Source organism: Nelusetta ayraudi, unplaced genomic scaffold, assembly GCF_046127955.1.
Source record: "Nelusetta ayraudi isolate G7.1 ecotype Tasmania unplaced genomic scaffold, CSIRO-AGI_Nayr_v1 ptg000048l, whole genome shotgun sequence".
Classification (NCBI taxonomy): Eukaryota; Metazoa; Chordata; class Actinopteri; order Tetraodontiformes; family Monacanthidae; genus Nelusetta; species Nelusetta ayraudi.
Window position 1 is genome coordinate 6870376 of NW_027466098.1, and position 16058 is coordinate 6886433.

General features: G+C 44.2%; 3 protein-coding genes across 3 annotated transcripts in view; 2 read left to right on the top strand and 1 right to left on the bottom strand.

The window, feature by feature from the left end:
• Positions 1-13: 13 nt before the first annotated feature.
• On the top strand, positions 14-4540 carry psph (phosphoserine phosphatase). Its single transcript, XM_076035979.1, has 6 exons — positions 14-149; positions 848-991; positions 1140-1274; positions 2382-2527; positions 3357-3505; positions 3961-4540. The coding sequence occupies exons 2-6, from the start codon at positions 852-854 to the stop codon at positions 4069-4071; spliced, it is 681 nt and encodes a 226-aa protein (XP_075892094.1). The 5' UTR covers positions 14-149; positions 848-851; the 3' UTR covers positions 4072-4540.
• Positions 4541-4542: 2 nt separating this feature from the next.
• nipsnap2 (nipsnap homolog 2) lies at positions 4543-13540 on the bottom strand. The gene is made up of 10 exons (XM_076035978.1): positions 13395-13540; positions 12629-12768; positions 12496-12541; positions 12105-12199; positions 11417-11487; positions 11167-11307; positions 7543-7574; positions 6314-6408; positions 5726-5809; positions 4543-5517 (listed from the first exon to the last, which is right to left on the bottom strand). Exons 1-10 carry the CDS (start codon positions 13484-13486, stop codon positions 5453-5455), a joined length of 861 nt encoding a protein of 286 aa, XP_075892093.1. The 5' UTR covers positions 13487-13540; the 3' UTR covers positions 4543-5452.
• Positions 13541-13840: 300 nt separating this feature from the next.
• Positions 13841-16058, top strand: part of elna (elastin a) — a 78525-nt gene continuing 76307 nt past the window's right edge. The window contains exon 1 of the mRNA XM_076035968.1: positions 13841-13874. The gene's annotated coding sequence lies outside the window, so the exon portion shown is untranslated. The remainder of the gene's footprint in view (positions 13875-16058) is intronic.

Here is a 16058-nt window from a genome sequence, read left to right on the forward strand (position 1 = left end):
CGCTTCTCTTCCTGTGGCTTTGACGTCGGCATGGAACGTTGCCACAAGTGGGCGGTCTCTCCCGGTTTTTCATATGCCTGATTGGTCGACGCTCATCGCAGAAGAACACCCGGCGGCGGCTGCGGTCATTACCAGCGCGGAGCTCTCTGGTGAGTAGACACAATATCCTCGCCAGTTTTTTTTTCTCCCCAAAATGTTGCATTACAAAGGTGTGATTTGACGGGTTTTGCACGGTGGTCTGTCGCGCTGAGGTTATCAGGCACCATTATCAAGTGACGTGCGCCGGATTGTGTGTCATTGTCCAACTCAGCGGCCACTAGTAAGACAGATACTCGGCGTGTCCCCCCCCCCCCCCCCCCCCCCCCCCCCCCCCCCCGGCCGGTGCCCTTGCTTGCAGTGGACATCCCAGCGATGCTCGTCTTTTGCAGCGACGCTGCCTCGCGTCCGCGTCCACTAGGGTGACGCAACGCTTTCGGACGATTTCCACGCGCACTTTGAATGGCTTCTTGGCAAACTTATGTAACTCACTTTTGTCTCACACGACTTACGGGAGCAGGAGGAGAAGGAGGGGAGGGGGGTTGGGGTGGGGTGAGGGTATGCCAGTGTAGTCCAAGAGCTGCACTGATGCAGAAACGTGTACACACACACAGACACACACATTGGTATTTCAGTCAGCGGCCCCCCCATTTATTGCTTCACTGCTCCAAGCACAACCGGGTGCATAGCAGGGGCCCCTGCACGCCGGTGCTAAGCAGCTGATGAGGCGGTCGGGGAGTGTGTGTGGGGGGGGTTATATACATATATTGCAGCGTCACGTTGTGTCATATGGTTTTGCTTATGGTTCCAGCACGATGGCAACTCTCTCCGAAACAAAGGAGCTCTTCCGGAGAGCGGACGCGGTGTGTTTCGATGTGGACAGCACGGTCATCCGGGAGGAAGGGATCGACGAGCTCGCCAAGTTCTGCGGCGTCGGGGACGCAGTGACTGAGATGTGTGTCCGCACGCACGTGCACGCGCACCAAAAGTTTCCCACTCCTTTTTTTTTTTTTTTTTTTCCCACTTTGGCTCCGAGTCCAGATTTATCAACTGTCACCCTTCCTCTCTTCCCCTGTGTCCCCCTCATCCTCATCCTCCACCAGGACTCGCAAAGCCATGGGTGGCTCCATGACTTTCAAAACGGCCCTGACTGAGAGGCTGTCCATCATCCGTTGCTCCAGAGAACAAGTTAACAAGCTGATAACGGACCACCCCCCTCAGCTGACCCCGGGCATCAGGTGAGGAAACGGCCAAAAAAAAACAAACACTGCAGTGTCATTTGCTGGAAGCACCTCAGTCAAAAGTGGGCCACTGTCACTCAAACATAATCTGTACGTAAGGGTTATTCACCCAAAATTAGTTTTTCATTTTTGTTTGCATCCTATCCATGCATTCAACATTCTCGCACACCATTTTTTAAAAATGTACTAAAGTTCACTTGTTTTTTTCCCGATCATAAAAAGACCATCTGGGAACAGTTAAGAGTCCCCTACAAAAAATGTGTCTCTTCCTGTTTAAGGTCTTTTCCTTGCCCGTTCTGTTAGCTCTCCCATCGTTCCTGCTTCTTTTCTTTCGTACTTCCGCTCTCATGTTCACCTTCATGAATGATAGGCAGTGGATCACACGCCTTATCTGATCTAGAGTCTTAAACAGTAGCTATGTTTGCTTGCGCACATTTCTCCAATCCGATCTAAATCTTGGTTGATCGTAAATTCAACCAAACCCCTGTTTATATGGACGCTAAATAAAATGATCCGACGTGACGTGCATATACATGCACCAAGCGTTTAAACAGAATAAATCATTTGGGCATGCGTGGAGTTGTTTAATTCTCCGGAAATAGTAGTAGTAGAAGAAGAAGCTGTAATTTCGCCTGTGTTGTAAACAAACGCCGCGTTGTCTGCAAATCCTCAAATTTTATTTTCCTCCCCTCTGGCAGAGTGTCTGTAAATGCATTTTTTTTTTTAATTATTGTTTAATTTTTTTTTTTATATGAACCAGTTTTGCTTTCCTCCCGCCATGTTTTCTGCATGCTTAAAAACAGCCAGCTGTCGTAAAGGCAGTTAGCGTCACGCTGACGTAGAACACATGCGCAGTGGAGATAATTTTACCCCGGCCAGAAAGACAGAATCCGAACAGGTGTGAACGTGGACGCCATTCGGAATAATGATCGGCATAAAACCACCCCTCTCTTTCGGAATTAAATGTCTTTCCGAATGGATCGGATCAGAATCTTCCAATTGACGTGTTCACATGAAGCATTTTTAATCTGATTGGGGCCTTTTATTCCGATTATTTGCGTCCATGTAAGCGCAGCCGGTGTGTCTGTCCGTGCTTTTTTTCAGGGAGCTCGTGGACAGTCTGCACCAGCGCAACATCAAGGTGTTCCTCATCTCAGGAGGCTTCCGCTGCATCGTGGAGCACGTGGCCACTCAGCTGGGCATTCCCCTGCACCACGTCTATGCGAACCGGCTGAAGTTCTACTTCAACGGTACAGACTAGTGCTGCGGGCTTTCACTTCATTTGATTTCATCTGTTTAATTAGCACAATTGCAAACAAAATAATTAAGCCCAAACGGGTTGTACTGGGTTCCAGTCCAAGTGGAATAGGAAACAACTGGATAAACAGTGTGTAATGGGAAATATGTGTTCTTGGGTTATTCTTTATTATGTTGTATTCTGTGTCATATGATCACTAGTAGCACGTGTAATCTGTTCGTTTCATAGTATAACCTTCTCGAGACATTCTCCTCGTGGTCCACCAGAGGAGGCTGTAAATGTGTCAGCTTGTGCTGATTCTCTGTGCTTTGTTTTCCTCTTCTTCCCTTCCTTATCTCTTCCCCTCCCAGTCCAGTGTATAAGAGACCTTCTTCCTCCTTTCCTCCTCGCACTCGCACTCCCATTTTACTGTGTTTTGTGCCTCGGAGCTCCGATCCCCTTTTTATTGTTTGTTCATTAAATTACTTATTATCCCAGTATTCCTGCATCGGCATCTTCGCTCTTTTCCACAACACAGTGCATGTCGTGTAAACAGAAATGTCTCATAAGAACACATGAGTGTGGATTTTAGAATAAACAGCTGAAACGAGAACTCAAGACACGAGTAGATGTTTTTCAGTGAAATCTTAAAGGCCGTGTAAGGATACTATTGATCTTGGAGACACATGCAAGTCATGCTAAAGTTTTGACCCTCTAAATGCGATGCTAAATGGATGTTAATCATAATGTGTGATAATGCAACATCGCCCTGCTATCTCTGAATGCCCACCCCCACCCCCCCACACACACACACGTGACTTGTGCTTGTCCTTGTCCTCCAGGGGAGTACGCTGGATTTGATGAGAGCCAGCCCACATGCGAGAGCGGTGGCAAAGGAAGGGTCATCAGCCTTCTCAAGGAGAAATATGGCTTCAAGACGGTGGTGATGATTGGAGACGGAGCCACTGATCTGGAGGCGTGTCCTCCTGCTGTGAGTGCCCCTCTCCTTTCTTCACACTCTCTCCAAGCTGTCATGCCTGCTGTGTATTTTTGTTTTGCAGCAGTTAAAATGTTTCATTTATAAAATGCATAAAATGGAAAAATACAACTGTGTTTTAATTGAATTGGCTAAAAAGGAAACGATGATAACGTTAATTAAATTAGCAGCCGTTTTATTTACAAGTTCCACTTGTAATGAGGCAGCCATGGAGCGGCACTACTTTTATAAAGTAGTAGCTCAATATGTTTGTAGTAGTATTAGTATTATGTTGATATTTTTCAGGGGAATCTTTATGTACATTTTTACATCAGAAAATAAGCATTAACATTATTTGCAGTATAAACTTTCCTACCAGTAGCTATTGTTCAGTCTTGCACACCGTGCCTTTTAATAGAAGCTCTCCAGTGTTTGAGGATTAACAGTGTTCTCCTCTCTCTGTTGCTCAGAGTGCCTTCGTTGGCTTTGGTGGGAACGTCACCAGGCAGCAGGTGAAGGAGCGCTCCTCGTGGTACGTGACGAGCTTCGGAGAGTTGCTAAAGGAGCTGGAAAAGATTTAAAGACTTCTTTTTTTTTTTGAAAAAAAGAAAGACAGCAAAGTACCGTTGTTAGTTTTAATTTTTTTTTTTATACATTTGCACCTGAAGCGTGTGCCTTTTGAAAATTTTACCTTGCGCACCTGATGTCAGTCTTTTCGTAGATTTTTATAATGAGTAAAAATGTTTACATCACTAAAGCTAACGTTAGCTCCGACGGGATGTTGTGCTGTTGAATTTTATACTAGCGGGAAAAAAAACAAAATAATTCACTAAACACTGTACTCTACATGGAGGTGAAGAGGATGTTTTTAGATGTTCTTGCTCTCTTTGCATTTCAGTCTGTAGGTCGTCTAATCTAAACCCTGCTTGTCATTGTATGTAGAGCGAGCAAATAGATGTGCTTTTCATTCTGGATTCCTGATTGTGAGAGAAGATTTCAGTCATGTAAAGAACATGTGAATTAAACATTAAAAAACAACATGTGATTCAACACTTGGTTTGATCCTCTTTAATTTTCTCTCTCCACATTAGCCCCCGCTGACGGAGGGGTAATACAATATACACATGCTTCCTTGAACAATTACAGCTGATATTACTGTGTGCAACTGCATGACTACACGTGTAGTGTCGGTCTGACAGCCATGAACAGGCCATTGCTGTTTTCAGAGGTTACTATTCATGTATGTCTCAGAAATTAAAAACATGTCGGATAAGTCGGGGAGGGGGAAAAAAAAACAGGCATGCTGTCTTTACAAGAAAACAAACAGGCATCGTAACAAACACAGCACCGTAAGACGTCAACATGGCAGAAGACTAAGAAACATCTGGGAAAAGGATGATCGGAGTGTGTCCCCAAAAAAAAGTATTTGGCTTGTAATAAAAACAATGAGGTTTATATTAAACACTGTAATAGTTTCTTGTTTCGTATGTACATGGCTTAAATCTAAGCAGCGTTTTTTTTTTCAGTACTCTTAATCGTATGTATTTGAAATTCACTTTTGGTACACAAGTAACTAATCCAGAGCTTCAGCAGGTCTGTTCTTGCACACCATCGAGCTGCCCATTATTTTTTTTTTCAGTAACATTAGTTGGTTCTGAACGTGAAGGTGACCTTACTTTATAAGCCTGTTTTATTGTCTCACATGTCACACAATTAAAAACTGAACTGACTCATCGTGCACTAGTGTCAGTGCAGCCAAGGCGGGAAGTTGCAAGAACGATTCAAAACATGGGCCCGAGGCGGACTTTATTACTTCCTCTGTTGTCTTGTCACCGTTTATAATTACAAGAATAAGGGCGGAGAGGGAGGAGGGGGGCGTGGAGACGGGCAGCTCTGTTCCAGGTTGATGGCATTATTAAAAAAGGGCTCCGCTTGGCATCCTCTCACACGCGGCGTCTCACTTCACTTCAGTGGGGAGGCCTTGGTTGGGATCATGATCCTGGAGTCCATGTGCTGAATAAGAGGAACTGGGAGGGGAGAAAAAAAAGTGACATATAAGCAATGTGGCATAGTGGTGACCTCCAGGCCCAAAGTGCATTTTAATATTGATCGGTCACAACAATAGGTTCCTACTCGGGAGAAAAAAAGCGAGCAAACTCCTCCAATCCTGCAGCGTTCTTGGTTCCCAAACTGAATTTCAATCACCAGCGCGAGTCCGTCACCCTTTGGCCTCACCTGTGTAGTACACCACTTCATCCCAGCCCTCCTGCTGCCAGGCGCCGCTCCTGGTGTCTTCTCTTGACTGGAGGTCTTTGTAAGCTGCAAATCAGAAAACCAAAGCCGTGGCACTGGTTATTAAACGTGGGGAAACGCACAAAAAATGATATGAAGCTTGAAAGTTTTCTGGAGCCATTGTGCGAATGTGTAATTAATGTTGCATTTATCCAAATTCTAGGTTTTTTTATTCATCATCCTGGTTAGCAGCAGAGCACTCACTGTTTAAAACCTCTCTGCTAATTTTGAACTTCCAGTGAAATAAAGCAAAAGAAGTTCAACTTGCATGGGCCACATATTATTGCAAGAGCAGAGCACACTGGCAGAGTGAATCTCTCACAATACGTAAGCTTTAACCTCCATTATGTTGCCCGTGGGGTCTCTTGTGTTACCAAGTGATCCAACACGTTTTTTCTGCATGTCGGTGCCAGCCATGTCTTTCCAAAGGCACAGAGGACAATTTTCCCCCGCGAGTCTAAAAACCCTGAACTGCAAACGACCCGGCCCGATCATCCGCATGGCAGCACACTCGGTCATTTTGCGCCGTACCCCAGAGGTGGTGGACCATGTAGAGGTTTCCGATCTGGGAGAAGAAGCCTCCCACGGCTTCACTGTTGTGCTGGCGGTATCCGATGGCCCTGGCCCTGCATACAAGACAAGAACAACTTCAGCGCCGGCGCAGGCCAAGACACACAAAGAGCTTCGTCGGGCCTCGCAGCAGCAGCAGCGCAAAAAAAAAAACATTTGGCCCGCCTTCAAAGACTCCGACATCCATCATCGGCATCGGGCGACGCTCTTCACCCTCGTGGCTGGGATTATTCGCGGTGACACCATTTCTTGCCGTAATCACGTTTTGGAATTTCTGACGGCGGCTAAACCCACGCAGGAGAAAAGTGGTTTGAACGCGTGCATTTAGTTTTTTTTTGTTGTCGCATTTAAAAAGCATTTATCTCGAAATTTCAAACAAAGTCGTTAATGTTGCTTTCATTTCTTTGCCGTTAATGAAGGAGTGCGTCAGCTCAGGGCCATAGGCTGTGCTGAGGCACTTTAAAATGGCTTTGTTGGCAGGGCGGCCGGTGTTTTCCGAGGTCGGTTCACACAAAGGTTGCGGGGGGAAGAAAAACAAAATCGCACACGCGTCATGAAATAGCAGCGACTTCAGAGACAATTGGCTTTGTCCGAGTGAGATGTCCTCATTAAAGCCGTTTCAGCCTCATATTTATTTATCCACTCATTTCATGTCGTGCTTTTACGAGGCACCGGGAACAAGCAAAGCTCGCTCGATCCCTCGCAGGAAAGTTTGGGATTACTGCAAATGCGTTTCCTGGCGGAAAAAACACAAAGAGATACCGAGGGAGCTGACGCTGGAATGACGGGTCACGGGACGGTGAGGTCACCCTCGCCGCGAAGCGACTCTACTGCAAAAGTGAGGAAACGAGCTATGGTGATGCGCGACCCGACGGGGAACCTTGGAACGTGGTCGGATGAGGTCAGAGGTCGGACCGGTCCTCGGGTCTTTAAATCAATGAAGCTGACAGGAGCTCCAGATGTTGCTCGCTATCATTCGCACACTATTGCAGCCGTGTGACATTCCGTTCTGGGACTGAATCTTGGCCTGCCGGTGTCACGGCGCTACTTAATACAAAAAAAAAAGAAAAAAAGATTTCCTCTCAGAGGAATAGGGCTTATTAACGACAGCCCGAGGAGGGCGGCTCCTCGCAGTGCATCGCAGCTGTAAGTAACGCGTCAGAGAGACGAATTAAGTCGGGCGGCCTTACCAGTAATTACCCCACTCAATCATGGTTCCTGGCTGGAAGAGAGCAAACACAATAGTTTTAGTTGACCGGCCGATGTCACCGGATCACATGTTGGTCTTCGCTCCAGACTAAACACTGAAAGACAAATAAATGGTGAAACCGGCGCGGTGGAGATAAGCTGCAGTGACAACACCTGCAGGGATTCTCCTGTCAGCCTCCAGCTTTCATGAAAAAAAAAGAAAAAGAAAAGCAGTGACAGTGGTAATCTTTGTGATGTGTTGTGATGTGCAGGAGGGAGCCGATCTCGCGGCGGCAGTTCCCCTGTGGGATTCGTCAAAGAGACTTGGGGCCAATTCCAATTCCTCCCTTAACTCCTCGATCTCAACCCTCGCCCTTAACCCTCAATCTTTGGCCCTCAATCTTGGCCCTCAAAAATAAGTGTAAGGGCTTAGAAATGGGACACCCCTTAAGTGCAGTTACGTCTTCAGACTGTGGGAGGCGGCCTTACGCCAAAGCTACGTCCAGTCTGTCAAGAAGACGACAACGACGAAGAAGAAGGAGAAGAAGAAAAATAAGACGAAAAAGTCCTACGTCGCGACACAATGATGTACACAAGTAACGTGAAGCCGGGACCGCTGGTCCGGTTGACAAACCTCGTAAAGTAAAAAAAAAATGTTACACAACAACAATGTCAATAATCCATAAAAAAGTCTTAAACTAAGACAATAAAATGGTTTGGTAATATTTATATCTTTATTAACTAAGAAAATACTTCCATTTGTAGCTCGCTTTTACATCGCCATCTTTTTCGAAGATGTCTTGGCGAAAATACGCAATGCCTTCTGGGTAGCCCTTACTGCCAAGGGTGGTGCCGGAGAATCTCAATATTGAGGGCGATACAGCCCTTAAACTCCTCCCTCAACTTGACGTTCTGAGAATCGGGACAGCACTTGCACCTCGCGGGAGCGCGCATTTTTGAGACTGAGGGTTGAGATTGAGGGTTGAGGGAGGAATTGGAATTCACCCTTGGCTTGCGGCCAGCTGACACAATGAGCCGCACGCCGCTCGCTGGCCGCCGCGGCCCAGACGCCTCTCAATCGAGCCATTGAGTCGGGCCGCAATCACGTGCAGCAGGTGACCGTGTTTGATTGAATCCACGAGTGGAGGCCGGTTAAAAATAGCCCAGATGGCCGTTGCTGAAACTGAAGGATCATTGGACTGTAAAGTATGTCTCCCATTAGTTGAGTACAGGTCAACATGGTTTCGGGACCACGGAGGGAGAGCGTGCGGCCAGATGGATGTCGGTCGGAATGGGAGAACGGAGGATTGTGAAAGGGCGACGCCTCTTCTTCTTGTGTCTTGTGACCCTGAGGTGTGCTTGTGCAAATATGCGACAATGTGGCCGGGCAAGCAGGAAGTAATCCGTTTTCCCCGAGACAGAAAAAACACTGTTAAGGGGGTTAACAAAATCAAATAACTCCAAAAAACAACTATGGCACAACATAGAGGACTTTTGACTTTCCTCCGTTCAACAAGTTGAGTTCTGCTAAAACCTGAACTAAGTGGCTCACAATAGAAATTGTGCAATGTTTGATCTTCAACTCACCGCACCTACTGAACGCCCACTTTACTTTGTACATCTGTTCACAAATCTAATCAGCCGATCACGTGACAGCGCCTCGTTGTGTTCAGTCGTCACGTGGATGCGGTGAAGACGACTTGCTGTCGTTCACAGTGGGAAAAAAAAGAGGATTTTAAGGTCCAGTGTGTAAAATGTTATATTATTATTATTGTATTATAGCATAACATACTACCCATAAATACATTAGTAAAAGTTTATACTTGCAGTAAAATAAAAGTAATTTGGTTTTCCAACCCTAGAACTGTTCTCATACATATAAGAATATACATAGAGCAAAAAGGCTAGCTAGCTAGCTAGCTAGCTGCAATCTTGCGCCACCAGTTTATAAGGAAGCCTGGCTGACAGTGCCATAAATATGAAAAGTGCTGTACACACTGGACCTTGAAGCAAATCTGAGAAACACAGCGTTGTTGGTCTGAGTATTTCCGAAAACGCTGATCTACTGGGATTTTCACACACAGCCGTCGCTCAGTTTTAGAGAGAGTGGTGTAGATATAAAGAGAGAGCGAGATAGACAAAAGGGCCTTGCTGGCGCCAGAGGTCAGAGGTCAGAGGAGAATGGGCAGACCGAGGCGGGTTGGACGGGAGGGCAAATTTCACGCTTCTGCACCACTGTGACCTACAGACCTTTTGTAAAAAAATCTCCCCGCTTTAAGGCAGACAGACGTCGACGTCTTTTACGACCGGTGCTGCATTCACGTGGAATGAGAGTCACAGAGGAAGGGACACCAGCTGGACAGGACAGGAAAGACGAAGAAACTGCGCTGCGAAGTGGCAACTTTATGTCGCTTTGGTGATGTCACTCAGTTGTGACTGAAGTACATTCAATTGTGTTTCTTGTAATTTTATTCACGTAAATATATTCTAATGTTTACAGACATGGCTTCAACATTCTTCCCTACCTAAATCAGGACGCAGCCAATCAGAACGAGCTGAGACACAGCAGCATCTACGACGTTGTGACGTCACGCTGTGGGAGTAAACTCTTTTCTGGTGATTTTCTGGCCTTTATCTTTTCTTTTATTTAAACAACTAAAAAGACAATAACTGAAAAATCGACAATAGGAAGACTTGCTATGAATTGTGTTTCAGGTCACAGGCGTCCTGTCAGCCGTTTTAAATGCGTTTATTTTTGTATTGCGGCCTATAGGGAAAATGCTTTTTGGGCCCATGGAATATTTTTTGCTACAGTACCTCGAATGGCCACTGGGGGGAAAAAAACAAATCGGCACGCTGCCATATTGCCAGTCCGGTATCCAGTTCTTATAATACATCCATGGGTCAGACAATCTGACCCATGGATGTATTGTAATGTGGCAGCTGGCCAATGTTTTCTAGTGGCCACTGGTGCGTCTTTAAGTGACGTTCTCCAGAATCCTTTTGATTGGCCAAATAGATCACGTGAGTTATGGAGGCACGATGGGAAGTGACACTCTTCCGCATGCTCTGTTGGCTCATTAATGCGGAAGTCAAAAACTTTTTCGGGACATGCGCTACACGAGCAACTTCATTGAAATGAACGGGCCGCCATCTTGGACTCTGGGGGGGCTTGCTCTGACCGCCTCTACTTAACATGCAACCTCCTAATACCTCCTGGGGGTTTTGCCCTTGGGTTCCTCCTACAGGTGTGTTCTGTAATTGTCTGTCATAAAGACAAGTGGCTCCTGTCACGAATGTCATGTCCTATTTCCCTCACACCGAAGTGGACATTTCCGGAAGTTCTCCGAGTGTATTTGTTGACAAGTTGCCTGGCATTAGGCTCTGCTAGTATCCACAGATTACCAATGACAGTTGAAAGGCATGTTTATTGAATTACTGTGTATTCCTGTAAATCCCTGCATCATGTTATACATTATAATAACAGAATAATAAACAGTCTGTTATTACTAAATGTGTGTGGAAGGAGAATAATGGTCTAAAATGTGATGTGGTCAAATCCCATCACACACACACACGCACACGCGCACGCACACGCATACGCACACACACACACAGTTCCTCACCCTGAGCTGGTAAGACCTGAGCTCGTAGATGTTGGGCCCCTCCCGCGGCACGGGCTCGTTCCAGAAGCTGAACTCCAGCAGAAGCTGGTTCTTGCGGGACATCAGCATCTTCCCCCTCTCCTTCCTGTAGGCCGTGAACTCCTGCCCGGGGGGGGGGGGAACACACAGCCATCGGCGGGCTTCATGAAACCTGCCGCTGTAAACATAAACCGCCCATCACGAGCGGGAGGCTGTGTGTATGAGTCTGTACCTTGTTCTGCTTCAGCTTGTTCATCACCTCCGTCAGCGCGGGGTATCCGCCTCTGTAGCGCCACAGGTGCACTGGAGAAAGGGTGACATGTGTGACCTTCATCATAAAATCAAAACAGGAATATTGTGAAATAACTCAATTGGCAGTGAGGTGACGTGGAACATAAACAGTCCTTATTGGTGGCACAATGTTGGAAATGCTTTGCTAACAAGGATGCATGATAGCGGCGCAAAGCAGTGACCCAGCCTTGCTTTAGCAGCGAACTCCTTAGCACGTGTGTTAGCAAATATAGATGTGTTTCTTTTTTTGGGAGTTAAATTTTGGAATGGGATCAGAGAGGATTTGAAAATGTGTAGATCCTTGTTGAGTTTCAAAAAAAATATTGAAGTTGAAAATACTTCATGATTATAAGGATAAATTATTGAATCGTTTCCTTTTTGATTTTGTATTACGAATATTGCAGGTAAATTTATGGACTTAGGCAAGAATAAGCTTCGGCTTCAGCCTACTCTTTTTTTTTGTTGTGAGTGAATATAATGTGCAAATTTCTTTCCGAAGGTTCTTTTTCATTTTGTCAGTTGATTTCGCAAGATTGCTTTATTTTACACAGTCAACGGAAAATAAACCATTCATTTATTCATTCATTCATGTGTGTCACGCCTCAGGTCAATGTGTGTTGTGATCGTACCAGCCTGGTCTTGTTCTCCATACCAGGTATTCCAGGTGCCCACCAGCTCACATGGGTAGTACTTATCAGCATGGATAGAGGGCAAAACTTCCTCACTGGAACGGGAAAGGCACAATCACCACATACGCGTTGGATTAATTGTCCAAATTAGAAGAAAAAAAAAAACAACATTATTTTTCTTTATGACTGTCATCTGATTAACAACCACGCACACTCCCTGTATAGAAGTAGCCCCCTTAATACAAGCAGGTGGCTTCCAGTCATCTTAGGAATGGTGCTCGGTCGTCAATCACCAGGACAGGAATAGACTACACAGCCTCAGACTGCTGCTGTCACTCGTTTTTGCACTAGCTGAGGCAAAGAACAGACAGTAACCCGAGATAACACTCACCAGAGTTTGTTGTAGGAGTCCAGGCACTCTGGCTTCACGTTATGGACTGTGGAGACAGAGACGGGCGGTTAAAAACAATCCCGTTTCACGTAATAAAACAAGACCCTCGGGGCAGTGATTGAGTTCGACTTACACTGGATTTTGTACAGGTTGCTCTCCTCGTTTTTGGTAAGCAGGTTGGAGTGTGCATCTTTTCTGGGATCCACTTTCCTCACAAACAGGGATTTGAACCAGCTGTCCTGCCTGTTTTTGTGGCATGATAGCGCAAACCCTCTGCAAACAAGTAAATCACATTTTCTCAAAAAAAAACAACTACAAGGATGGGAAATGTTCCTTTTACAACCACAGCAAGCCGTTCCTCATGACTACAACTTCATTTTCTGATCTCAAGATTTAGGGAGAGACCTGGATAGCATTTAAGCATTTTAAGACACGAGGACTGGAGGGCTGAGACCAACAAGGCTGCAACACCCACAACACCCATTATGGGATCATGACAAAATGCCAACACAGCAGGACATCGTCGACACTGTTTCGACCTCCGCCGTGGCAAATAAATGCAATTCTGAACACAAGATGTCACAACAAAGTGTCAAAATGACCTTGAACGTTAAGAGATGCTCGGCGATAAAAGGTGACAGAAACTTCACTTCATTCACCCCCAAAAGCAAATGCACACCTCTACAATGTCTCACATCCCAAAAAATAAAGTGGAGTGCGAGTGCAGATATTGGGAGCTCGAGCCCAAGGCCACTGACGGCTGGCTAGCACTTCCCCGGCTAGCTCGCCCACAGCACATCGTCACCGCTACAGGAAGGAGGTGAAACAAATGAAGCAGCGGCAAACTATGAACCCCACGGACGCGGCTACCGCACGGGCACGCTGATAAAGTGTCCAACCTGCTCCAGAGGACGAGCTGTCTGGCGGAATGGGCCCTGCTTGATGCCCGACCCAGACCACCGCTGACTCTCTGAAGGACTCCTGTCGCCATCTTCAACTGTGCTGTTGGGGAGTTCACGGTGGCCAGTGGCCCTGTCTGACCACTAGATGGCAGTGCTCGCTCGACCCAGCTGAACTGAGCGCAGAGATCTTGACAGCTAGTCGGGGAAGAGTATTAAACTGAGATAATACACACGCAAACGTTTCAACTGAACAACGACATTAAAAAAAAAAAAAAAAAAAAAAAACTTACAATGAAGACAAGACTAATTTAATAATAAAATAAACTAACAATTTCGAAATATTTCTATCTATACAGCTCAGCCGCGAATCAGCGACCTATCAACCAATCAGAAAATAGTATATCTTGTTGCCGGATGAAGTGGCAGAGCGTCTGAGTGCATGTACATGTCAGCTGGAAAGCAGAAGACCGCCGTCAGGTAAGTCGCTTCATCACTTAATTTACTACACAAAATGCATATTAAAGTGCTAGATTGAAGTGTAAAGAATGCGAACATAACGTTTTCATGTTTTTACTGTTCGTGTCGTGTATTTTAGATGCATTACGTCAACACACAAAGTTAATCTAAATTCAAAACTTGAGGCCCCTGAAATCCATTTCCATGTCATTTTCTTCTCTTACTATTTTATTTAACATTGCTCATTGCCTGTTAGTCGATGCAAAAATAAATATGTACCTTAAAGTATGCCCCATCGGAGATGTAATTTATTATTATCCTATTGCAGTTTCAAGATATTCTGGAGCACTTTTCATCCCAACTTGGTTGGTGACCAGATGAAGATGCATTTTTCTTACCAGCGAGTGTTTGGGGCCTCTAGCTTCCACTACGTTGAATTTCATATCACAGACAAATGACATTTGCCCACTTAAGATATAATTATTCAGGAAAGGGTTAACGATGCCAATATCTAATTTTGTTTTCTTGTAATATTTGCTTGTTTATGCAGTCTTCTTTGCTGTAAAGGTTAGTCTTTTTTTATTTACAGACACACAGGCACAAATACATAAACTGACAGATATTCACGTCCTACACCAACATACAACAACACAACATCAAACAAAGGGATACAACATAAAACAAATTTTAAATATAGGGAAATAAAGAGAAAATACAAAAACACAAGATGGATGAGTCATTTTCACAAAGACGTGTTAATAGTTTTATCAAATCCCACTCTTCAATAGAAGCAATCTTCTTTTGTACCCATTTTGTTTTATGCAATGCTGCTTTAGAATTATCGGTCCTCGAAATATGTTCTCAAAAGCCAGGTTCTTAATCTAACTTTGACATAAATATTTTCTTGAACAAGGTTTTTTTTTTTATTAATTATTTTAGGACAATTTTCACCAATATCTCACACCATAATGTTTTTGGAGGTGTAGGTTTAAAAAATAAAATTCAATGATCTTAGCCAGTTTGAGATGTTGGTCCACAACCTTGCAACATTATGACTGTTAAAAAAAAAAAAAAGAAGAAAAATACACACTAAAACAGGTTTTACACTTCTTCATTACAAAATCTACAAACCTCTGACTCAGTACTAAACCCAGTGTTGTTGTTTTTTTAAGTGGCCATCATTTTATTTAAAAATATGGACACTAAATGCAGATGTGTACACCTATTAAACATGTCACAGATTTCTATTCAATATATTAACAAAAAAAGAATTCACAAAATATTAACAAAAACTTGTATATCATTTTATTTGACAGTGTAGAGGCTTCACTGTGTTTCCATATTCACAACACCCCCTTATCTCAGTATTTGAGTACACTATTGCTCCGTGTACAAGTCACTGAATCATATTTTATTTATATTCAAAGCAAAATGCAAAAAACGATTGAATCATAAAAACTTGCCTTTATTATCTTTACCAATATTTGGAATAAATTTGTGAATCTAATTATGTATAACAAATCTATATTGACACTAACATTAAGAGAAGATGACAGATTTGCAATTGCACATTCAGATGTGTAAGAGTGAGGAAAATAATCTGGAAAAGTCTCATTATGACCTGTACTTACGTCCCACTTATTATGTATTTTTCCTTGTTGGAAAATGAATGATGAAGAACAGAGTTAAGGATTTGCCAAATTGTTTTCATACAACAGAACACAATGTGAAGTCTGCTAATTTTACTGCAGGACACTCCTCATCAGTAGTAAAAGAAACATCTTAAATCAGTGGCGAATAACAAAACAGTTTAGTCAGACATTTCTAAGATTTATATTGTCACAGTAACAAATCCAGTTTATGAGTCATAACCATGTCCGGATACACTCGAACAATGAAGCCTTGCAGCCTTTAGAAGCGATACCAAGAACATTTGTACGTGTTCTGAAATGCCAGTTTTTATAAATATGAAAGACGTGTTGTTTTTCTGTGGGGGATGTTATCCACTGCTGCCTCTCATATTCCAAAATACATAATGTTCTCCTGAAAAATGATCCACAGAAAAATGAATCATCCATCCTTCTGAGCGAAATTATTTCATTGGATAGCGCTCCAAACAACAATGTTCTGTAATATTTTGGAGAACGTTAAACAATGACAACATGCAAGAGCAACAAAAACTGCAGGATGAAATAAATGTCATGG

Excerpts from the sequence above, each read along its gene's own strand:
- nipsnap2 (XM_076035978.1), bottom strand. The coding sequence starts at position 13,486 with ATGGCGACAGGAGTCCTTCAGAGAGTCAGCGGTGGTCTGGGTCGGGCA. Across the intron at positions 12,542-12,628 it reads CAACCTGTACAAAATCCAGT|TCCATAACGTGAAGCCAGAG; the intron begins GTAAGTCGAACT and ends CTGTCTCCACAG. Across the intron at positions 12,200-12,495 it reads GACTCCTACAACAAACTCTG|TGAGGAAGTTTTGCCCTCTA; the intron begins GTGAGTGTTATC and ends TTCCCGTTCCAG.
- psph (XM_076035979.1), top strand. The coding sequence starts at position 852 with ATGGCAACTCTCTCCGAAACAAAGGAGCTCTTCCGGAGAGCGGACGCG. Across the intron at positions 2,528-3,356 it reads GCTGAAGTTCTACTTCAACG|GGGAGTACGCTGGATTTGAT; the intron begins GTACAGACTAGT and ends CTTGTCCTCCAG. Across the intron at positions 3,506-3,960 it reads TGGAGGCGTGTCCTCCTGCT|AGTGCCTTCGTTGGCTTTGG; the intron begins GTGAGTGCCCCT and ends TCTGTTGCTCAG.